This window comes from Monodon monoceros, unplaced genomic scaffold, assembly GCF_005190385.1.
Source record: "Monodon monoceros isolate NGI ecotype Baffin Bay Population unplaced genomic scaffold, NGI_Narwhal_1 Super_Scaffold_8, whole genome shotgun sequence".
NCBI lineage: Eukaryota > Metazoa > Chordata > Mammalia > Artiodactyla > Monodontidae > Monodon > Monodon monoceros.
Window position 1 is genome coordinate 14,209,508 of NW_021703785.1, and position 24,162 is coordinate 14,233,669.

The following is a 24,162-nucleotide window of genomic DNA, read 5'->3' on the forward strand; positions in this document are numbered from 1 at the left end:
TATAAAATAATTCAGGTGGGCTCTCTGGCCCAGGGAGTGCACTTTCCAGCTGGGATGATGCATGTGGATGTGTGAGAACAGTACTGCGTGGGGTTGGAGCTGCTCTGAGGGAGAAGGCTTGGTCCTTATCCTTGCTCGTCCCTGTGTGATTTCATGTAATGGCTCAGGTTCCCTCCGCTGTTCACATCGTCAGTGTTGGCTTTCTTGGGCCGTGAGCTCCCTGGGAACAGAGGTGAAGCCCCTTGTATGGCCAGGGCCTTCATACACGGCGATCAGAGAGTTATTCAGTGTGTAGATAACATAGGCCAGCAAGAAGGTACGGCATGTATATACAAACTGCCAAAAGAAGAAATTTACATGCAGTTTGCAGATGAATGCCTCTCTTCATTGGTTTTTCCAGCTCCTGTCACATATAGAGAAACTTCGAACCTCAATGATAGATGATCTAAATGCAAGTAATGTATTCTACAAGAAAAGGATAGAAGAGCTAGGGCAGAGGCTCCAGGAGCAGAAGGAGCTGATCATCACTCAGAGACAACAGGTATTTTGGAGTATATATTGGCACCGTTTTTATGTAAACAGTGCAGTTTATCTAAGAACGTGTGTTTTTATTTTAGAGCACTTGTAAGTTGGATAAGATAAAGAAGATAGAATATTTTTTTCCCTGTGGTTGTCCGTATAAGTAAATAAAATAATTTTTAAAGGTATTTTAAAATACCGTAGAGCAATCAGATTTATTCAGTTAGAATTCAGAATAAACGTGAAGGTAGCTAAAATTTCTTTTGGTAATTCCTTACCAAAAGAAGCAGCTGAATCCAAATGCTGCTTTTATAAAACATTTGTCTCCATGTCATTAAAGTCCACATGTCCTGTGTCTTTGGAGGATTTAGTGAAAAGGTTCATTTACTGAGTACAGTATCTGTCCATTATCCAGTATGTCCCTGTCTAGTTCAAACATGGATCACTGAAAGACTATTCTTCTTTGCAGATTAAAGAGTTTACCAGTAAACCATTAAACAGTGTCAGTGAACCCAGAGGTAAGTGGACCAGGATCCCAGCGCTGGAGGCAAGGCGGGCCTCCCTAACCGTGTGCTGGACTTCAGAAGAATGTTGAGCCGCGATGGTTCATGAGTGCTAAGATGTGCTAAGTGGTGCTAACCACAACCCAGAGAGTTGAAGAATTTTAAATACCTAAATTGTCATAGAATGGTCTCGTATCCTTTTTATCAGAATATCGTCATGCACATAATACATGCTTAGTAACTGTACCTCTGGATGGATGTGCAATAAGAGACCTTATGATTAAAAGTACGGAGTCTGGGGGCAGACTGGGTTCAACTCCCATCTCTGGCGCTATGTAGCTTTGTGAGCCTCTGCCCCGGTTTCCTCAGCTCTAAAGCTGGAATATTAGTAGTAATTACGTCATAGGCTTGTTACAAGGATGAATGGGAGAACATGTGTAAAGAGCACCTGTTAAACACTCATGAGTGTTGGCTATCGTTATTAATATTAAACTCTTAATTATCCTAAAGTGCTATAGAGGCTTGCTGCATGATTCTGCATTGTGGTAGGCTGGGGTTAAGGGTTTGTTCTAAGTATAGTGGGGGGATATACAACCTACTGATGGTAGCAGTGATAGCCATCCATCTCCGTATCATTCAAGAGCTAGTCTAGAAGGGGGGCTGGGAGCCAGAAGTGCAGGGTCTCCCAATACAGCGTAAAGCTTGCCTTTTGCCTGGTTTTCTTCCAAGTGATCCCAGTCTTGGTTCCTGTACATCTCAGGTTATTAAGGCATCTTTGTTTACTTGAGGGATGCCAACTGGGGATTGATAATGGGGGTTATGAGCTGGGTTTCCTCCCTGTTTCTGGGGACTATGGGAGATACGGGCATATCTCGGAAATATTGCAGGTTCAGTTCCAGACCACTGCAGTTAAGCCAATAATCACAATTAAGTGAGTCACACAAATTTTTTTGGTTTCCCAGTGCATAATAAAAGTTATGTTTATACTACACTGTAGTCTCTTAAGCGTACAATAGCATTATGTCTAAAAAAATACACATACATTAATTAAAAAATACTGTATTGCTAAAAATGCTAACCATCACCTGACAACGCAGGGTTGCCACAAACCTTCAATTGGTTACAAATGCAGCATCTTCGAAATACAATAAAGTGCAATAGGATGAGGTATGCCTGTACATTGACCTACGCACTTGTTTCCCTCGTTTTGAGATAAAGGTTTGGGAAGGGTGGTGGTTCCCTATAACTTCTCTTAGAATAGTAAGAGTCCAGGTAGTGAGGAATAACTGTGTAATTACTTAGCATACACATTTGAAAAGTAATTTTAGAAAAAAGTTAGCTTTAAAAGATGTATGTTAAACATCTTTTTTTGGTAAGTCGCTATATGTTGGTAAAATTCATTGGTTTTTGGGGGGGGGAAATATTAGGATATGCGCTAGCAAAATATAACCCATAGCGTGTTGTTTTTGTTATTAATTTACTTTTTTTTGTTATTTCAGGGAATCCTTTAACCTGGCAAACTTTTGAATCTAAGCCGACTACCCCAACTGTACCTAGTAAGTTTCTATAATAGGCTCAGGGTTCTAAAGATATTTTTAAAGTGCTAAACCCATACATAACTTCTACTTACTATCCTTAGAGACATTTCTTTGAACATCAGTGTGTTTGGAGATTATATAATGATCTATTTTGGTCCCCAGATTTGACCTAGTTCTACAACCCAATATTGTAAATATCCATGTGATTTTGTGGTGATTTGGGTTAGCCGTACCTGTTACCTTACTATTACCTTATTACCTTACCTGTTAACCTTATTCGCCTAATAAAGGAACAGCTAAAAGCTCTTCGGCAGCGCTGCAGTTTGTACTCTTGGATTTCCCAAGGTCATAACACTGTGACCACATGACTGTGTGTGGTGGCCACCACATTTTGGCATCACTGAGACCCAGTACTGCAGGGTTTGATGCGATGGTCCCACCAGTCACTCACTTGAAGTCAGCTCAGCACAGCTGTCTTCCGGAGCTGTCAGGATTTGGCCAGAATCCAAAAACACATAATCTCTACAGTTCAAAATGGACAGATTGTTTTCTTAATAATAAATAGTTGAAATATTTTTGTTTCCATTCAAGAAAGCATGCGTACAGGATCTGAATAACGGGGGAGAGGGCCTGCACCGAGGCCGGGCACTGAACAACCATTCATATGGGCCCAGGACTTGTGATGATGAAAGGACATTGATGAGCGCGTTTGGGCATGTGGCACAATTGACTGGAAAGGGCTAATTGTTTTAACTGCTCAGCTGCTTCTTGAGGCCTCTTGATGTTGATTCTGGAAGCTGAAGAGGTTGAGAGGTGCTCAGGAGGAGAGGGTAGTTTAAGTGCCAGGAGTAGAGCTGAGGGGAGAACAGAAGCATTTCAGAGAAGTATGGAAATTTAAAAGACACTCAATTATTATTGTTTATATTTTAATTATACTTAGCACAATATTGGAACAATAATGTATTCCAATAAAACTTTATTTACAAAAACAGGTAAGGGCTGGTATGTCCCACAGGCTGTAGTTTACCAAACCTGGATCTAGATTAGCAAGTTGTAAATGGGTTTGAAGGCCGTATTTCCAGAATTGTTAGCAGTTTACCCATAGTTAGGAGTTGAACACTTTCACACTAGCCATTGTAAAGACAAAATCGTATGCCTATAGGGTAGCTGAAGTTTGTGGCCAGTATTTTTTAGAATAGGATTAGAATTAAAGATCTATTCTAATAAGCTAGGGAAAGAGTCAGTAAACTAATAGATAAATAAATAAATAGTTGAGAGAGGAACCTCAGATAGGAATTGTCAAATATTGGAAGAGAGGCTGTAGAATCTAATTTTCTGAGATATTTTGAAGTACGGGGTGTTCAGTCTTACTTGAATCAGGTATACTCCTCTCTGAAGGCTGTGGCTGAATTAATGCCTTCTCACGGTGTCTTCCAGCCCAGTGATTGGGGTAGTCTTTTTAATTGGTTTATTGTACATGAATATTCATAGCAGCATTATTCATAATAGCTAAAAAGTGGAAACAACCCAAACATCCATCAACTAATGAAAAGTTAAATAAAACGTTGTCTGTCCATACAGTGGAACATTATTTGGCCATAAAAGTACATGCTGATGTTGACACATGCTACAACATGGATGAACCTTGAAAACATGATGCTAAGTTAAAGAAGCCGATTACAGAGGACCACATATTTCATTGTATGATTCCATTTCTATGAAAGGACCAGAATAGGCGAATCCATAGAGACAGAAAGTAGATCAGTGATTGCCAGGGGCTGGGGGGAGGGAGAGATGGGGCTAATAGATACGGGTATTTTTGGGAGGTGTACATGTGGTGAGAATGTTCAAGAATTAGATAGTGGTTACGGCTGTACAACTCTGTGACTGTATTTTTTTTAATTTAATTGAAGTATAGTTGACTTACAATGTTGTGTTTAATTTCTGCTGTACAGCAAAGTTACTCAGTTATACATAAATATTCTTTTTCATATTCTTTTCCATTATGGATTATCACAGGGTATTGGATATAGTTAGTTCCCTGTGCTATACAGTACGACCTTGTTGTTTATCCATCCTATATATATAATAGTTTGCCTCTTTGACTATGTTAAAACCCACTGAATTGTATATTTTAAGAGGGTGAATTATATTTCAATAGGCTGTTATTTAGAAATCGGTTTAGGTTAGTCGGTAATATCTTTGTCTTTTGTCCCTCATCGTCTGTATATATCTTGACTAATTTGACGAATATTTGGTTATCATCATGTTCAGGTGCTGACGCTATAATTACAGAACGCTGTGAGCTTTTTCTTTTTATGCTTTTTCAGTGAGTGCCCCAGCCCCACAGACTTTGGATGCTAAGTCAAGTCTAACAATGGCACATGGTAAGTTTCAGCAACGCCTCAGCGTTTTATGTACAGTTTCCACCCTGAGTTAGGTAACTTATTAACTGAAAGTGCTTCTGTGTGGGGTAATTATGCAAACAAAACGTTTTGGTGAATGCAAAACAGTTCATGAAGCTGCAGTCTTCCTATGTAATGTTACTGTGAACTGATCATACCCACCAGTCGTAAAGTATAAAATGTATCTACTGCTGGGCTCACAGGTACAGATTTTAACTCTGGGTAGTACTTGGATCATTTATGATATTTGGGGGAAAGTCATAGGTATTGGGTAAGAGGATGACTTTCTACTAGACCAGCCAACCAGCACATGCCACAGGGCATATGTGACTGTTTTTATAACTTTCAGTGTGGCAGCAAGTCACCTTTTTTAAACAAACAGTTTCAGTGATTGGTTGGAAAAAAAGCTAGAAAAGACATGTGATGGAAACCAAAAGAAAAAAGTAGGAACCACTGGATGAAACTGCTACCAGGATCCAGTTCTTGGCCCAGGCCACAGACTGATAATTGTTACTAACATGATCCAGTAGACAGGGTGAATATTTATAGACATGTTTTATTTTTATACAGCTAAGGTGCTAACAGTTTTTATAGTATCTTTTTCATATATTGTTTTCCTAAGGTCTGCTGTATATTAAATGAATTAGGATGGGAGGGGGCCACCTTTTTCCTGTCTTACCTGCAAATGCTTCTGGAATCTAATGATTACTTCATTCCACTTTTCTTTTTAGCCTGTTAGTTAGGACTTAAATCCATGGTCAGTCGAGTTGGACTTTTTTGTTTTCATAAATAATTTGCTCCATATATCATGGCCTTTTGTAATTATCGTTTTTACTCACTGACTGACTCATAAAGTGTTTATTGCCCCTTATTTTTTTCCTAAGATCATTTCAGGTGGATCGGTTCCCTTTGGCATGTGTTTATAATACGTACTGCATAAATTCTTCACATATTGGATGTTATTATTTACAAGTGTTTAGAACATGCAGGGTTTTTTCCTTTGAACCAGGAACAGAGATAAAATGTATGTTTGACCTGTAGAAATTTCTTTAATATTGAAGATATGAGAAAATTATCTCCGGCAATTATTCTCTATTCATTTTATTTATGTCAGGTCTAAAGTCTCTCTGTTGCCTCCTTTTTGAAGGTTGATTTTTTTTCCACTCTTTTTGAGATTCTGTTCCCATATAGGTCCATTACAGAGTATTGAATAGAGTTCCCTGTGCTGTTCAGTAGTAGGGTTGATTTTTACAAGGCATTGCTGGCTACTTCTTTTTTGTACCTCAACACGTGTTTTCGTTTCTTTTGTTTCCCACCTTGTTCTTGTGAGCCTCCTATCTGGCATTACACGAGGGCCATATTTTCTTCGTTTTATATTTTTGGTACCCGATAAAGGACGCATACAGTAGGCATGTAATGCTCTCTGGGGCTGATTCCAGGGTCCTGACAAATCTGTCAGTCCTAGAGCACTGTGTCCTGTGTGGACCCTGGCCTGAATCAGCCATGCCCCCTTGCTGGCATCTGTTGGGATTGAAATGCTCGTTTTAAATGCCAGCCAGACCTGGCACGAGGCCCACAGCCCTTGGATTGGGATCAAAGCTGATTTGTGAGCATCTCAATGGGCAGGGGCAGAGGAGGAGGCTTGGTGGCGGCCCACTGCCTGGCCACCCCCAGCTGTGGCAGCTTCCCCGGGTGCTGGGGGGCAGGGGCACAGGGAGGGTTGGTCACGTATCGCACAGCATTAATTAGCCCAACTTCCTCTCTGTCTTTCCCTTTGTTCTATCTCAAAGCTTGATGAGGTCCTTTACCATGAAAAATCTCATGATTACTCACCGGCTGAGGTTGGGTTCCCTGAGACGCAGACTCTGGGCTGGAGGTTTGCGGGTGCTATCTGGGCAATGCTCTCAGACAACACCTGTGAGAGAAGCAGGGTTGGGCGTTAAAGGGATGTTGATCCCAGATGCAGCTGCAGCGGAGGCCTCAGCAGGTCTGACCAGGAGCTTTAGAGCTGGGGTGGGCACTTTGGAATTTTCCTGGATTGAGGCCGTCAGTTATAAGACATGGGTTGCCCCAGGGAGGGGGCACGCTCCTTTCAGCTGAGACAAAGCAAAAAGTAGAAGCAAAAGGTGGCAGGAAAGCACTGGATGTGAGTTATTGGTGCAGACGAATTGTTTGGCTGAGCATAGAGTATGCAAAAGAGATTTGAGGGGCTTCCCTGGTGGCACAGTGGTTGAACGTCCGCCTGCCAATGCAGGGGACATGGACATGTGTTCGTGCCCCGGTCCGGGAAGATCCCACATGCTGCGGAGCGGCTGGCCCCGTGAGCCATGGCCGCTGAGCCTGCGCGTCCGGAGCCTGTGCTCCGCAACAGGAGAGGCCACAACAGTGCGAGGCCCGCGTACCACAAAAAAAAAAAAAAAAAAAAGAGATTTGAGGGACAGGCTGGTTCAGGTTGTTCACGGCAACCACTGAGTGCTGGGCTGAAGCTGTTTGGGTCGTCCTTGTGGCATTTTGTAGCTGCTGAATGTTCTGAGGCTGAGCATGGCAGGATTGGAGAGCTGGGCTGCAGGAAGCTTAGCCTGACCGATGCGTTCAAAGAACCTGAGCTGGGAGATCACTTGGGTATGTTAGAAATAGTCTAAGAGATTCCTCACCTAAGAATCGGGATGTGGTGATGAAACAGAAGGAAGTGGACGTAACAGCTGTTCCATGGGATTGGTGGAAAGGCTGTGCAAGTGATTGGGGGCCGAAGGTGAGAGAAGGCTCAGAACATGATGAGCTCAGGTACTGGGTGGACGGTGGTGCCATTCAGAAAATTCCGGAAGATAAACCCAGCAGCACCAGTAGGGAAGCACTGGGGCTTCATGGCCAAGAGTCTGGAGTTTGGAAGCAGACAGTCTGGTTTCACGGTTGACTCATGAAACTGTAGGGGCCTAGGTTTCCTTACCTGCCAAACGGGGAGAAGAGTCTTGGCTACTTCAGTGGGCTGCAATACGCGCAGAATGAAGCAAGGCCTTTGGAGCAAAAGCCAGTGAGCAAGCACTGGCTAACCGTTAGCTTCTAGGGTAGGGGTGATGAGGTCCAACAGAGTCAGCCACTGGAGAGAGGGCTTGGTGAAAGTCTGGGAGTTTTTCTTCTGGAGGTAATGGTGGGAGACAGACATAAGGATTTTTCTGGAGGCCTTTGGCAAGTTCGGAGGGGAAACTCAAGCCCCCAAGAGTTTCAGCTCTCACCCTGGAGATCTCAGCTCGGGGCAGGAACTGGAGGCTGGACCTGTGGCTTATAAAGCATGAGAATGGTAGGCCTTCCCTCCCAGTTTGGGACGTCAGTCTGCTTTGGGAGCTGGGGTCTGGTCAACCTCACTTCCTCAGCCTTTATTATTATAGGAGCCCAGGTTCGGGAATCTGCCCCTCCTCCGCCCCCTGCATCACTGCAGGAAATGTCAGGTTTTGACAATTAATCCTGACTCAAGAGACATAAGTCATAGGATTATCCCTGTAATATAATGATAATAAAATGCCTATGATGATTTTGTAAATTTTATAAAACTTTTCCTCATAACTTTATTCTTGTCATTTTCATAAAGTACAATAAAATATAAACCATGTGAATTAAAAAAATGAGATCAGCTTAATCCTCCTAAAACCTGTTTTCAGCAGTTCAAACTAGTAGAATAGTCTGTTTGTATAACTTTATTTTTTAAATTTTTTATTGAGGTATAGTTGACATATAACATATTAATTTCAGGGGTACGATATAATGATTTGACATTTGTATATGTTGCAAAATGATCAGCACAATAAGTCTAGGGCTTCCCTAGTGGCGCAGTGGTTGAGAGTCTCCTGCCGATGCAGGGGACGCGGGTTCGCGCCCCGGTCCGGGAAGATCCCACATGCCGTGGAGCGGCTGGGCCCGTGAGCCATGGCCGCTGAGCCTGCACGTCTGGAGCCTGTGCTCCGCAACGGGAGAGGCCATGACAGTGAGAGGCCCGCGTACCGCAAAAAAATAAGTCTAGTTAACATCCCTTGCCACACATAGGTACACATTTTTTTTCTTTATTTGTATAACTTTAAAATCTTGATGCTGAATAACAAATATGAAAGCACCTTTTTGATGTTCAACAGTTGTGTTACATGGATGGAATTACATGCTCCTTTGTGGGGCCATGTTTACATTTCAAAATTAAAGTGGACTCCTATTTACTAATAGGCTGTGTTCCAAAAGTTCATTTGAAAGTAGTTTAAAATGCACTTCTCCCATACAGTCAATGTCAGATATGTTGAGTAGATTGCTGAACAAGCTGTAAGAGCCTATTTTTAAACACCTAAATATAATACGTATTTATTTGTATATTCCTATTATATGTGTGTGTGTGTATATTTGTATATGCCTAAAATAGAGTATCAGAAACACCCTTTAGTAAATTAAAAGCCAGACCTTCAAAGTAGGAGGTAGTAAATCCGAGGTGATACGTGCAAAGCTCTTAGGTCTGTGCCTGGCAGCCCGGTGAGCACTCAGGAATTGTTGCTCTCATTAGCCTCCCCACTCGCCCACCCTGGGGTCTGGTGGCAGGATGAAATGACCCCCGTTTTGTGGGAGCAGGTGGAGAGCTCTCTGGGCAGGTGCCCCATGTCAGTCTCCAGGCTGAAGATGAGGGGCCCAGGCACCTCCTAAGTCAGACTTTTGGTTGCATTTCATTCTGTGCCTAATGCCTGACTGCTGTGGTTAGTTAGACCTTCAGCCAAAACCTGGAGAACCAAGAAGGAGCTTTCCCTCTGTTGATCGGATGGGGTTTGCTTTATCTGTGCTGCCTGCGGGTTTCCTTGTGTGGGCACAGTGACAAATCCCTGGGAAGTCACCCAGAGGCCTCATCTCCGCCGGCCACTGTTCTGGGGTGGGATTGGGAAAAGCCCATCTTCGTTTCTCATCTCCTCACCTTCACCCTGGTGACTCTCTGGGAGCAGAACTAGGTCTTGAAACGTGGTTTAGGGACACAAAGGTGTATAAGAATGGGTCTTGGTCCTACTGCTGACCCCAGGATACCTCTCCTTGCCCTTTTACCATTCTGGTCCTTCCACTTAAAGACCCTGGGGCTGGCAAGAAGTGGGAATCCCAAGGCCCTGGGAATTTTTAATGTTTTTATCTTTGGAAATTGAATATTTTCAATAATTTTCTATCTAGCCACCTGGTCAAGATACAAGGAAAATATTTTTAGGGATAAGTGAAGGAGATCTTTTGCAGTTGTGTTCTTGTGCCTTAAAAAAATCATGTCTGGCACTAAGTTGATGAGGAATAAATTTTAACTTTATTATTTAAAATGTAATTTCCTGAGAGTGGAGTTAACAGAAAATACGTAGCAAGGGAAGATACTATGGAAAGGCGACCAGCTTTAACTGGCTGCCTTAATATTTTTTTCCCAGTAAATTCTTGCTATTTTAGGCATGGTTAAAATACTGTGGAACGATATCTTTCAAAATTGTTTGAAAGGAACTAATTTTACTTTGCTGTCGTCCTATTTGTACTATTCTTATTTTTCCTCATTAATAGAACAGGCATTCTCATCGCACATACTGGAACCAATAGAAGAACTTTCAGAGGAAGAAAAAGGTAACAAAGAGGGGTTATATCTGCATCAATCACATTTAGATGCTAAAATCCAAGCCTTGGAAGTATGGTTCAGTGGTTTTTATGGTAGTGTATCAAAATTAGGGAAGACATTTAGGTTTGGATTACATTTTCAATCTACATGTACTATTCTGTCATCCTATTCCCCCAATGTGCTGTTATATTTTTCCCCCACTTTACTGTTTCTTAACATATGAATAAGAAATTTCCTGTGCCAGTGAACTTGAAAAAAAATTTTAAGCCTTTATGTCAATGCAGAGATTTTTTGATCAGATGACAAGTCAACACAGTTGTGTGCCAGATTATACAAAAATATTCATATCACAGTAGTTATTTCTCATGCCCTGAATCTATGAAATGAATAGGTGAAGTGCCCATTTCAAAAATTGATTTTAATAACAAGGAAGGCATAATGCCTAAGCCCTGAATGTGGAATATTTACATGCAGAATATCTTAATGGCAGAATTTGGGAGCTGTTACAGGTTTGGGGAGATAATTAAGATTATTACTGCTTTCTCATCTTATTTGGTAGTAATAATAAAACTTATTTTCTACCAACTAATCTTTGAAGTTTATGAATATTTACATTATTAAGAATATTTTCTAATGCTAGATTTATCCTAAAACAATTATGTTCGAATCAGTTTATCATAATTTTCTCCTTAGTAATAATAATGCTTTACCATATTTCGCTTCTTTAGGAGAAAGCAAATTGTTAATATTTACATGGGCTCTGGTTTTGTCATTTTTGTTAGGAAGAGAAGTAAAATTATATGTTCTAGTATGTAAATTCCTGATATTTGTTATAACTGCTTATGTGTTCTCTAGACAGATTCCAGTTGTTTTGTTTGTTTGTTTGTTTGTACAAGGCTACAAATTGAGAAGGGACTACATCAGGCATATCTATAACATCTACATGATGTGTATTTTCATTTTACTTGCATGTAACATGCTTTCTCTCTCCTACATAAGTATCATTTATTGATGTCTGAAACACAAAATCCCTTATTCTCAGAAGAATCTATGAAATGTATCAGGAGGTTCATAGATAGGGTCCAAAATTTTGAAACTGGAATCGCAAGTCATGTAGTTCACACTCATTTAAAAATGAGTCAGCTGGTTTCCAAGAGGAATCCTGATTTGTCCATCATCCCCATTTCAGTTCCAGGTTTCACCCACTGCATATTCTGCCTGTGTTTCTTTTAGAAGTCTACCTAGACCATGTAAGGCATGAGTTAGGGATCGTTGACAGCAAGCACCATCATCGGCTGTTGCCACATTTAGGGAACTGAGTTGGGAAAGAAAATAATCTTTGCCACCCTCCACGCGTTCAGACACAGCTCTGGTGAGGGACGAGAAAGTGCTGAGGACCGCTGAGAACAGCCAAGTCCCAGCGCACTGTCACAGAAACCAGTGACCGCATCTTTCTGGTGCCTCCGTGGAGCCAGCATGATTGATTGCCATCAATAAATTCCTCAGCTTGTGCCAACATTTGCAGACAAAGGCCTGTGCAGATAAATCTTAGCAATGGTTTGCAAAAACAGTACAACTTTTTACCAAGAAGTAACTCATATGAGACTGTTTCTTCATCCTTACTTTCTGACAGTTGTGTTGAGACAGACTTGATCTTGCCGTTCTGTAAGATGTTAGAATGTGAGGGCCAGGAGGGATCTTAGGGGCTATTTTATTTTTCAGAAACTTGAAATATGGGGGGATTAGGAGCTTACTCCAGGTCGTCGAGTTTAATTAGTGACAGTGCTGGAACTAAAGTCCCGGTTTTCTGTTTTCCGTAGTTTAATGCAAAGAACAAAGAGATGGAGGAAGGCAAACTGGTCCGGCCTTTGCAGGACTGGCTGGGTCGCCTTTGGGGAAGTCTCTTTACCTCTGGTTTTAGAGTCCTCGTGTGAATAATGAGGAGATGGAGTACTAGATGATCAAGTCCCCTCCAAGTCAGAAATTCTGTTGTGTTTTGCTTCGTTTTGCTTTTTGTGCATTTGTTTTGTTTTTTACTACTTGCTTTGCGCTACAATTATTTGCTTACCATAAATGGTGTGTTGTAAGTCTGATGTAACTGATCACACGTGTGCGTTAGTCTGGCCATCTGCTTGGGCATGCTTTAAAATTTTTAATTGGAGGAAATGCTGATCTCTAGAATATTTTGTCTTGTTGATCTTGGTGAGCAGTACATGCTTTATTTAAAATCTTCAGCTCTGATTGTCTTTCAAGTAATTCATTTCACCTTTACATGAAAACTTTATTATTATTTTTTCCTATCCACTCTACCTTCTTTCTCTCGCTTCTGTCGGCCAGCCCCAGCCTTGTAAGAGTTCTTCCTATCAAGGGTTTTCTAATTATTCACAAATGGCTTTCCAAAGCAAGCACAAACAGGTAAAGGGAATTTGAGGACAGAGGGAAATGTTTAATCTTCCGTCATATGGGGGAACTTGGAAATCAAAATGAACTTTTCTTCGGGGGTTGAGGGTTGAGGTTGACTGGTTGAGACCAGTCAGCAAATGAATTCAGTTACTGCCATCAAAGGCCTTGCAACTCTTCTAGACTGGCAAATCCATCTGGGCATCACTTGACCCCTGCATGTGGCCCCATGTCCCAGAGCCTGTCTTCAAGCTGTACTTCTGTGTCATTGCTTATATCTGAGATGCTGGCCAAAGAATTTTCTTTGCCTAATTGGGGTGGGAGGTGCATCTATTTCCATGGTAGCTCCATGACTTCCAGATTCTCTCCTGGTACGTCCTTTTACTTTTAGCCCCAGACAGTTGCAGACTTGATGGCCAACCAGCAGCCAAAGCCAGTGACAGCTGTGGCTGCAGCTAAGCCCTCTAGATTCTGATGGATTCAGTTCCTAGGACAGAAGTGTTTGTGTGTGTGTGGTTTCAGAATAGTGGAAAAACATTGGTGGTAAAACAACAGCATGAATGCTGACAGTATAAAGTTTAAGATTACTTCTGATTTTTATTCATATAGAATCACATAAAATTTCATAATTTTGATTTAGCAAGCCACCGAAGCAAAGTATAGAAGAGCATCATCATGCAGGATTTTCCCTCCTATTTAATGTACAAATAGCAATTTGACCAGTTTTGCCTTCAGCAAAACTGTTAATTAACGAACAGAAATATTCTTTACTACTGGACTTGACTAGTATTTAGAAAACATCTTAACCAAAGGGCATATTTTCAAGATCTGCAAATCCACATGCCATCAGAACCTAAAAATTCCATCTGCTGAGGTGGATAAGACCACGGAACAATGGAGTATCTGTGAGGACCCGCCTGCAGCCCCAGACCTAGGCAGTGGCATCTGGTGCCCCCTCCTTTGGGCGAAGTTCTTTTGTTAGGAGAATAGACTTCAAATGATAATAGTACCATTGTCACATTCTCCCAGATCTGCCTTTGGATGTTCACGAAGGGTCTCAACTACCCAGCACTGAGTCTGTTTCCTTGAGGCTTCAGTTTCCTTTGACATAAGGACTCAGTTCTTCAAGGTCGTTGTAATCATGCCCCTTTCTCCAAACCCTCTTAAACTAGATGTTTTTTTTGGTAGGGAATAAAAGGAGTAAGGAAAGGAACATTAGGAGAATCTGGCCTGTTATTTTTCTTTGTTTTTAATTATAGGTTGTTTTAAGGAAAATATACTTTTCCTAAGACTTTTTTTAATTTCGTTTTCATTTTGGTAAGTATTTTGAGAGGCATTATAATCTTCACATTTTGAAATTTTATGTGAACTTAACCTCCACTAAATTTATTATATAAAAACTTAATTATTTAAAAGACATAGGGCTTTTTCTTCATTAAATGATACCTAAACTCTAACTGAATTTAGGAGTAATGAATTCTTGAGGAAGTAGTAAGAATAATTTTAGGATTAAACATTAAACTTCTAAGTAAGTTTTTTCGACTTTGCTTCTCTAGAGACCTATTTCTCACATTATTTTCTAGCTATAATTTGATTAAGTGATCAAGAAAGTCTTTAAAGATACTGAAGTTTTGAAGCAGACTTAAGGTAGTTTTTTTTTTTTTAAATAGCATTACTTGGGGCTTCCCTGGTGGCGCAGTGGTTGAGAGTCCGCCTGCCAATGCAGGGGACATGGGTTCGTGCGCCGGTCCGGGAAGATGCCACATGCCGCGGAGCGGCTGGGCCCGTGAGCCATGGCCGCTGAGCCTGCACGTCCGGAGCCTGTGCTCTGCAACGGGAGAGGCCACAACAGTGAGAGGCCCTCGTACCACACACACACACACACAAACACACACACACACAAATATATATAGCATCACTTGACTCTTTATTTTTATTTTTTTAACATCTTTATTGGAGTATAATTGCTTTACAGTGGTGTATTAATTTCTGCTATATAACAAAGTGAATCAGATATACATATATCCCCATAAGGTAGTTTTAAAAGCTACAGTACTTAAGCATTATATATTGTGCTGAATGACTAAACTATTCAAAAACTTTAAAACATTATAAATGCTTGCTTGCTGTTTTGAAGTTGTGTTTTGCCATCTTCTGCTTAGAGGTTTAATGTATTTGTTTAATTCCTTTTTAATATGTTATAAAAACTTATTTCAGGAAAGGAAAATGAACAGAAATTAAATAACAAGATACATTTAAGGAAAACTTTGAAGAATAACCCTTCCCTCACTAAGGAAATAAGAACAGTCTTGGAGCAGAGTTTGGTGGAGAAACTGGAAACCTTGGGGATTAGTGCAGTAAGTTCACCCACTTTGGGGATATTTGCTGTTTTGTTTTGTCTTGTTTGGCTGTACCGCGTGGCTTGCGGGATCTTAGTTCCCCGATCAGGGATCGAACCCGGGCCATGGCAGTGAAAGCGCGGAGTCCTAACCAGTGGACTGACAGGGAATTCCCTATTTTGTTTTCTAAATAAGAAAGAATCAGAGAAGAGAAGAAGGCATGTCAGTTCTGTCACATATGGAGATCGGAGGCTAATGTGACATGATGCATTAAACACTTCAGCTGGCATTCACTGGGTGCCTGGCACCTTTCAGAGAGCTTTCCAGATAGTAACTCATTTAAACATAGAAACTAATCTCTTAGGTAGGTGACAATATCACCTGTATTTTACAGAGAGGTGAAGTAACTTGCTTCAGGTCACATGTTCGTGATGAAGGAGCCAGGGTTTGCATCCAGGCAGTTGCAGGGCTGCTTACATTCTGATGTTAACTCCGAATTACTGCCTGTTACAAAATCAGCACTTAAGCTACCCTTATTAAATGAATGGATGAATGAATTGTATTTCACGTTGTTGCCAGATTGAATCGTTCTGTACATCATGTTATGTATACTCTTTGCTTTTTACATTTTTCATCGCATACATAAAATACACAAACTTAATTGAACAACCTGAATTTATATACCTGTGTGTGTGTATACATCACATGTGCATATATGTATGTGTATGCAAAAGTATGTATGTGCATGGAATGCGCACATGTACATGTGTGCATAACGTACATGCAATGCATGTATGTTTATGTGTGGCTATGTGTATGCAGGTCTGTGTATTTGCACGTGTGTGGATATTGTGTATACGTGTGTGTGCACAAATCTGTGTATGTATATATGTATACGTGTATATACACATGTGCATGCATTTGTATGTACCTGAATGTATGTGTGTGTATACACATATACGTGTGTATACAGATTTGTATGTATGTGGGGGGGGTGTGTGTGTATGATCTGAACCACCACCCAGATTAAGAAAGAGATCCATCATTGCCAATACCCTAGAAGACTCTCTTTTGCTTTCCTTAGTCAATATAACTCCGTACTCCCCAGCCAGAGGTAATGGCTATTCTGACTTAGTTTTTTTTTTCTTCTTGAACTTCATAGGAGTGGCATCCTACACTGTGTTTTATTTTGCGTCACTTCTTTTGCTTATGATTTTTCCTGTAAGATTCATACTTACTGTTTCATTTAGCAGTAGTTTGTGGTATAGTATTCCATTGAATGAATATACAACATTTTCTCTATTCTCCTGTTGATGGACATTTGGATTTTCAGTTTTGGGCTCTTTTTGGCCATTACATTCTTGTGTATGTCTTTTGGTGGACATAGGCATTCCTTTCTCTTGGCTGTGTATTTAGGAATGAAATTGCTGAGTGTAAGAGTATACATGTTTAATTTTAATAGGTGTAGCCAAATAATTTTCCAAAGTGTAAAAGTTTACACTTTCCCTATCAGTGTGTGAGAGTTCCAGTTCCAGTCTGCATATGGTTTTGGGGTTATATATTTTATTTGGAACGTTTCCTTTTATCCTAAGATTATAAAAACACGCTATATTTTTTTCCTAATGCTTACATAGTTTTTTTGTTTGTTTACTTTTTTTGTCTATCTGGGCTTTAACAATTAAGTTTGGAAACAATGAGTTAGAGATCTAACCTTATTTCCAGTTGGATCAGTTGTCTCAATATCTTTCGTTGAGTAATCCACCCTTTCCTCGTTTGTTCGATATAGCAGTTTTATCATATAGGACATTTTATGTACATTTGGATTTATTTTTGGACTTTCAACGGTTCTGCCCTTTCAGCTATTTTTTCTATTCCTTTGCTAACACCATACTGGTTTAATTTTAGTAACTTTGTCCTGTACCTTAGTATCTGTCATAGGTCATGCCTTTTTCATTAGTCTTATTTCAAAAGTTTCTTGGCAGTTCTTCCATATTTTGTTTTCCAGTGAACTTTAGAAACAGCTGCTGCAGTTCCAGAATAACCCCTGTGGGGATTCTTATTGGACATGCCTTAAATTTTGTGTATTATTTAGGAAGAACTGACATTTGTACAGTATTGGGTCTTTCCATCCAGCTGCAGGGTACAGGAAGACATATTGAACACCTGCTCACACAAACAGATGGTAGATCCATAATGACAGATTGTAGGATGTGAAATGAAGGAAAAGTAGAGGGGAATGAATAACTGAGGTCAGAGAAAACTTCTTGGAGGTAGCAGTTGATCTGATGATGGAGATTTCTGTCCCCTGGGCAACTGGGTGGGTGGTGGAGCCGCTTCCTGGGATGGGGAAGACTGAGGGGAATGGTGGAGAGGAGATGGGAGTGTGTGTGTGACACTGATATTGAATAAATGAATAAATAGCTCTTTAACTGGTTTTCTTCTGTCTAGATACCCTTCAAATCCAAAAGAATTTTCTCAAATCACCTCTTAAATTATGGCATTTTCCTAATTGAAAACCTCTGAGGATTTTCGCTTATCTGTGGAATAACCAACCTTTAAGCTTTTCATTTTGGCATCAGTCTCCTTTTCTGCTCTCCTCACCCATTCCTCTGTAGCATTAACCACTAGACATGCCTTGACTGTTTCCCATTGCCTGCCTTTCCCACAAGGTGATCCCACCCATCTGGAACACTCCCTCTTTCTACTTGTTTCACTCCACCCATCCTTCAGGCACAACCCAGCCTCCCCCTTAAGGCTTCTTGGCCCAGTGGGGCCTCTGACAGCCCCTCTCCCTTAATTCTTCTAGCCCTTGTGGACTCATTCAGTCCTTGTCACACACCTTGCACTGTTGGTTAATCAGTCACACACACGCCTTCCATGCATTTGGTCCTGGCCCCTACAGCCCCGTACCTTAGCCAGTCACGTACAATCATACACACACGTTATGTGTCCCACTGCCCCGTGAGCTCCTTTTGGGACCGGGACCAGGTGTTATATGTCAGGGCATCCCTCACCTTACATGCAGCAGTAAGGACAAAAGGTTGGCATGGTTAATGCTGACAAATGTCCATGAAATGAAAAACTTCCCAGGATAATTGATTAACTTAACATTTTATTCCTTCAGGATATACGTGGTATTCCAAGTGACCACTTGAATAGAGTGCTAAGAACCGTAGAATCAGCAAGACATGAGCGAGAAAGACAAATACCTAACATTCAGCAAATTCGTGAATTCCTTGAACATCAGGTCAGCCGTAAAACTGAGGAGAGAACACTACTGTCCACAGGTAAGCCTGCTACCAACTGCCATTTCATTTCTGCAGATGGGAGCAAAATAGAACAACCATTTCATAATTTTCGATGGTTCACAAACCTTGGAACTTAATTGGCAACTCTATTATTGTTTGAACCATGAAATGTTGGGTCTTAGATTGTGTTTTTTACATTAAAAACCCCCTGTAGTGTGGAGTCTAGACCCTTGAGACAGGCTTGTTCGTTTCAGTGCCAGCATAGACAGTATTGTAGTATTTTATTCTGCTTTTCACGTCATGGAGACTCACGAATGACACTATTCCAGACAGGTACAGTGCTTCTCAAGTGGACACCCTTTCAACTGGAGAAATACCCAAAGCAATACATCTTCCTCTCAAAAGCAGACAGTTGGTTAGACAAAAACCTGTTTTTACCGATAGGACATCTGTTCCAAAGTGAGTATTTTCAAGCCTAAAATTTTTTTATTAACGTTCGTCTCAGTCAGCTCGGGCTGCCATAACAAACTACCATAGACTGGGTGGCTTAAACAACAGAAATTTATTCTCTCACACTTCTGGAGGCTGGAAGTTTGAGATCAGGGTGCTGGCACAGTCAGGTTCTGGTGAGGTTTCTCTTCCAGGACCCACAGATGGCCACCCTCTCACTGTGTCCTTACATGCCAGGGAAAGCAAGAGAGCCCTGGTCTCTCTTCGTCTTCTTACAAGGACACTAATTTCTTCATGTGGGCCCCATCCTCATAACCTCATCGAAACCTAATCACCCCATCTCCAGATACCATCACACTGAGGGTTAGGGCTTCAACATATGAATTTTAGGGGGCCACAAACATTCAGCCCACAGCAATGTTTGACCCAACAGAGAATCACACTTGGAATGCTTACCCATCTCTCGTTGTCTCAGGGAGAGTTGCTGCTGCTCACCCTTTAATAAAGCAAAAAATCACCAATTCCTTAGAAATATATATATATATATATATATATATATTTATTTTTTTTTTTTTTTTTTTTTTGGTATGCGGGCCTCTCACTGTTGTGGCCTCTCCCGCCGCGGAGCACAGGCCCCGGACGCGCAGGCTCATCAGCCATGGCCCACGAAATCTGTTTTAAATTACATTATTCACTTACACCAGAAATATTTTTCTCTTGCTTTTAGAGTTAAAAAAAACATCACAGAAGATCATTTTCCCAGAAAGTCTTCAACTGTTGCGTGAGTACTGAGGGAGCAGGGGGTGGTGATGTTTAAAAATTCTTTTCACTGAACATTTCTTTCATTGTAAATTAGTATGTTCATTGTGGTTCACTAGAGCCATAATTAGTACACATCATATTTAATCTGTGATTCCTTTGTTACATCTTTGTTTCTTTATCAGATATTACCTGGGTCAACAGTACTTATCCCGTGTGGCCTCCATTAACAAGTGGGACCACACCTGAGTCATTTCTGTTATATTTTTCCCCCAACTGCCCACCTCCCGCCCGGTGTCTAGTAATGTTCGATAAATGCGTGATGTTGCTTTTTAATGTCTGGATCCGTGATAGTGTAGCTGGATGATATTTTAGTGTTCTAGCTCCTTGTGGAAGTTGATAATGGCCCTAGACCTTACTCTTTTAGGCTCTCTTATGATACTAAGAACCCTAGCTCGGTCATTCCTTAACTGTGTGACACTGATTCAGTGGCTTGCCCGTTAAAAAGGCTCTGTTTTCTTATCTGTAATATGGGACGATGCTACCTTTTTCACAGGATAGTTCTACAAATTAAATGAGAACATATGAAAAGGGCTCAGCCTCAGTACTTGGCCCATGTGGGTACTCAATAAATTGTAGGTATATTATTGTTATTAATTGAGTAAAACTAATTTTATAATAATTGAATTCATCATCATTGACTTGTTCTGGCAATATTGATGCTTTATTTCTTCATTAAGCCATTTTGTATATATACTAGAGACAGAATAAATATATTAAAGACGGTGTAAATAATAATTCAGCCTTCAAAAGTACTTTTCATGTACATAATCTCATGGGAAGAGCCTTATTTCATGGGATGTAGTGTAACTGAACGTTGTATGGAATTTAGGTGCTCAATGAATTTTTTTTTTTTTTTTTTTTTTTTTTTTGCGGTACGCGGGCCTCTCACTGTTGTGGCCCCTCCCGTTGCGGAGCACAGGCTCCGGACGCACAGGCTCAGCGGCCATGGCTCACGGGCCCAGCCGCTCCATGGCATGTGGGATCTTCCTGGACTGGGGCACGAACCCATGTCCCCTGCATCGGCAGGTGGACTCTCAACCACTGAGCCACCAGGGAAGCCCTCAATGAATACTTTTTAAATGAGTGAATACCACTCTGAATTTCTGTTTCACTTTAAAATGGGGTGATAATTCACGTGATGATACGAATGAGATTACGTATTTATGTAAAAGTCCTTTGTAGGGTGCCGTGTAAAGGTAAGCCATAAGTAGTGACACTATTTTAAAAGATGACATTGTTTTATTGCAAAAATATTTTTTTCCACTGTGAAATATTTTTCTTAGGTGTGTAAAAACCAATATTAAGAATATACAGATTTGGGCTTCAAGGAGTAATGTCCTAACTTCAGCACATTTTGGTAAATACGCCATGTGGCTGGCAGGTCTGGATTTGAAATGACTCTTCAGCCCTTTGTGGCCCTGGCTGCCATCTTGTTCTGTGGCCACATGGGTGTCTATTATGCTCTCTGGAGAAAATTCCCACTGCTTTAAGGGACACATGGTAAATCCTGAAACTTAGGGAAACAGCGTCCCCTATTTGGGTTTTGATTTATTTAGGACCCCTCCCTTCAGTTCAGAGGAAGAGCTGGATGATGAGGACCTCCTCCAGGCCTGTGTCTCACCAGACTTACTTCCTGTGCTGTCATCTAAAAGCAACAAGAGTAGCTTTGGAAGGAACACCGTCAAAAGTGACACTGACTGGACTGAGGGAAGTGAAATTGAGGACTCTGCTATTTCTCCCAAGCCCACAGGTAAGCCTTTGTTATTGAAAACCCCTCTGGAAATTTTGTTTAGGACAGTGGTTCTCACCTGGGGGCACCAAGCACTGGGGAGTCTGAGCTGAGAAAGTGCCTGAGGAAAGGATGGGGCTAATCCAAAAGCTGCTGCCGCCTAAAGAAAATGGACAGGGCTTAGCAGGTAATTGATATTCAAGTGGAAGGAGAGGAAGGGGTTGGGGACGCCTGGATGTATTCGTAACAAATATAAGGGCTGCTGAAACAAACTACCACATACTCTGTGGCTTAAACTACAGAAACTTACTGACAGGAGCTGGAAGGCCAAAATCAAGGTGGCAAGGTTGGTTCTTTTTGAGGGCTGTGAGGAGAGGATCTAGTCTGTGCTTCTGTTCTTGGCTTGTGGATGGCTATCTCCTCCCTGTGTCTGGTCACACTGACTTTCTCTGGGCGTGCATCTATGTCCAAATTTTCTGCTTTTGTAAGGGCACCAGTCGTATTGGATTAGGGTCCACCCTAATGACCTCACCTTAACTTGATTCTCTCTTTAAAGGTCCTACCTCCAAATAAGGTCACATTCTGAGGTAATGGGGGTAAGGACTTCAACATATGCATTTGGGACACGATTCAGCCCCTAACACTGGGTGACCTTGAGACTGCCTCACTGAAATTAAAGTTTCTGACCATGTACTTGAATGAGACCATCCTTCTCTGATTTAAACGTTTTATTCTTCTAGTCTAGAGGAGCATGATTTCTTTAAAGGAAGTATTTGCAAAGCTTAGACTCTCTCAAATTGTTTGTAAGGCTATTTTGGAACTGAAGATAAATATAATTTTTTTTTAACTTCACCTATTTTCTGTGGCTCCTATAGGAACCTCCATTAAAACATTAACTGGAAAAGTTGAAAAGACAGTTTCAGATCACAGAAGTGTGAATAAGCCAGTTGGTGGGCTTAATGTTGCTGAGGCGTTCATCAAAAAATCACAAAAAGAAGATCTAAAGGTGGTATCACTTTTACTTGCTAAGCACACACAAATTCATCTTTTAATGAATATACCTTAATAATTGTATTTTTTACAGTGAAATGTAAAACAAATATAATTAGTTAGTATAGTAGAGGTTGAGATTTTTACATTGTCTTGTTTTCAGTATCGTATTTCTTCCTATTCCATAGAGGATCAAAGATAGTGAAAGGATAACTGGTAATGATGTCCTATGCTTATCAAGTTTTACAGGTTTTCACAATCCTGTCACGTGTATTATTTGACGTTTGCAGATATTAGGTAGTTTGTTCACAGAAACTTGTGACTGATTAGAATCTGGGGACTTCAGATCTGAGTCTAGGAACCTTTCTGCCACCGTGGCGAGACCTGGAAGTGAAATAGGGACTTCCAGGGTTGGGAGCCAGAGTCGGTGGAGAGATGCTTCAGGTCCATGACCCAAGCACAGGGCAAAGCCAAGCTCCCCTCCCCGAGTGGAGGAGAGGCCCTGACACACTCCAAGGTCCCACACCAGGCACCAGAAGTGCTTCTGTGGACAGAGACCTGGGCAGGCTCATCTGTGTTGATGGGGTCTGCCAGTAGTAGTTGCTCTTTTCTTAATTTTTCCCTTGAATTAGATTTCATTCTTCCCCTGCTCATCTGTGGAATCCAGAGCATTTCGTCAAACTACGTTCGTAAGTTAGTGCCATTTGTGTGACACAGCCAAGAATGACAAAAAGTCACAAAGGGTCAAGAGAGAGCCACTGCGTCTTCCTTAGAAGGGGCACCGGAGAAACACGCACTCCTTTAGGTCAGGGCCGTTTCTGCAGGGCCCGCATGTGATGTCTCCTGCAGTTAAATGTCTTAGTATCACAGAGGTAAGAGCCCCAGAGCCAGCCTAGCTGCTCCTTGGGGAGCATCCTGACTTGACTTCTACAACGTAGTGTTCCTGGAATTTGCTTAATTCATGATTGCTGAGTAGGAAATGTTCATTTCCACAGCAAGGAACAGAAAAAGAGTGATTCCCTCTGCTTTCAAAGCACAGATTTCCAAATCCGTTTCATTTCCCCTCCAGAGATGACCAAATTACCAGATTGGGGGATCCTTTGAGGCTCCCAGCTTCTCATCATTCAGTGTCAGCGGCTCAGTCTGGCCAGCAAAGTGGTCAAGGGGCTCTAACACGCACAATTTCTTTAGGAAACATTCATTATTCTCCACGTATTTTTTTCAGTGTGCAGATGTGGACGATAATGACTGGGACATATCATCCTTAGAGGAAGAGAAATCTTTGGGGAAAAGAATTGGAAGAGAACAGAAGGAAGCTCCACCTGTGAAGAATGAATCAAATTCTACTCAAGTGCCAAGTGCCTGGGGTGCAACTAACCAGAAAGGGCCAAAGGGAGAAGGTTCGCTGCTTTGGTGTCTAGCAGAAGCCTCTATAAATATCTAAGCTATGCTAATATATTATCAGACAAAAACACTGTTGGCATAACAAAGATCTTGCTTTCCTTACATTATTTTAACAAGGACGGAATGTGAGCAACTTACTGATTTGTATATATTTACTAATTTTCTAAAATTTAATTTTAGGTCTAATCCTTAGTCTTTAAATTTCTAAAATACCTA

At 41.1% G+C, this 24,162-nt stretch overlaps 1 protein-coding gene across 7 annotated transcripts in view; it reads left to right on the forward strand.

Moving 5' to 3' along the window:
* DZIP1 (DAZ interacting zinc finger protein 1) overlaps window positions 1–24,162 on the forward strand; it is a 54,866-nt gene that overhangs the window by 28,576 nt on the left and 2,128 nt on the right. For 5 of the 7 annotated variants that reach the window (XM_029210366.1, XM_029210371.1, XM_029210367.1 and 2 more), the window contains 12 exons: window positions 401–541; window positions 989–1,037; window positions 2,522–2,578; window positions 4,891–4,947; window positions 10,513–10,572; window positions 15,182–15,321; window positions 18,428–18,590; window positions 18,881–19,010; window positions 19,729–19,782; window positions 21,380–21,573; window positions 22,428–22,558; window positions 23,768–23,942. In XM_029210366.1, coding sequence (XP_029066199.1) covers window positions 401–541; window positions 989–1,037; window positions 2,522–2,578; window positions 4,891–4,947; window positions 10,513–10,572; window positions 15,182–15,321; window positions 18,428–18,590; window positions 18,881–19,010; window positions 19,729–19,782; window positions 21,380–21,573; window positions 22,428–22,558; window positions 23,768–23,942 — 1,351 coding nt within the window. The remainder of the gene's footprint in view (window positions 1–400; window positions 542–988; window positions 1,038–2,521; window positions 2,579–4,890; window positions 4,948–10,512; window positions 10,573–15,181; window positions 15,322–18,427; window positions 18,591–18,880; window positions 19,011–19,728; window positions 19,783–21,379; window positions 21,574–22,427; window positions 22,559–23,767; window positions 23,943–24,162) is intronic. The other 2 variants (XM_029210372.1, XM_029210373.1) reach the window with 2 other exon arrangements.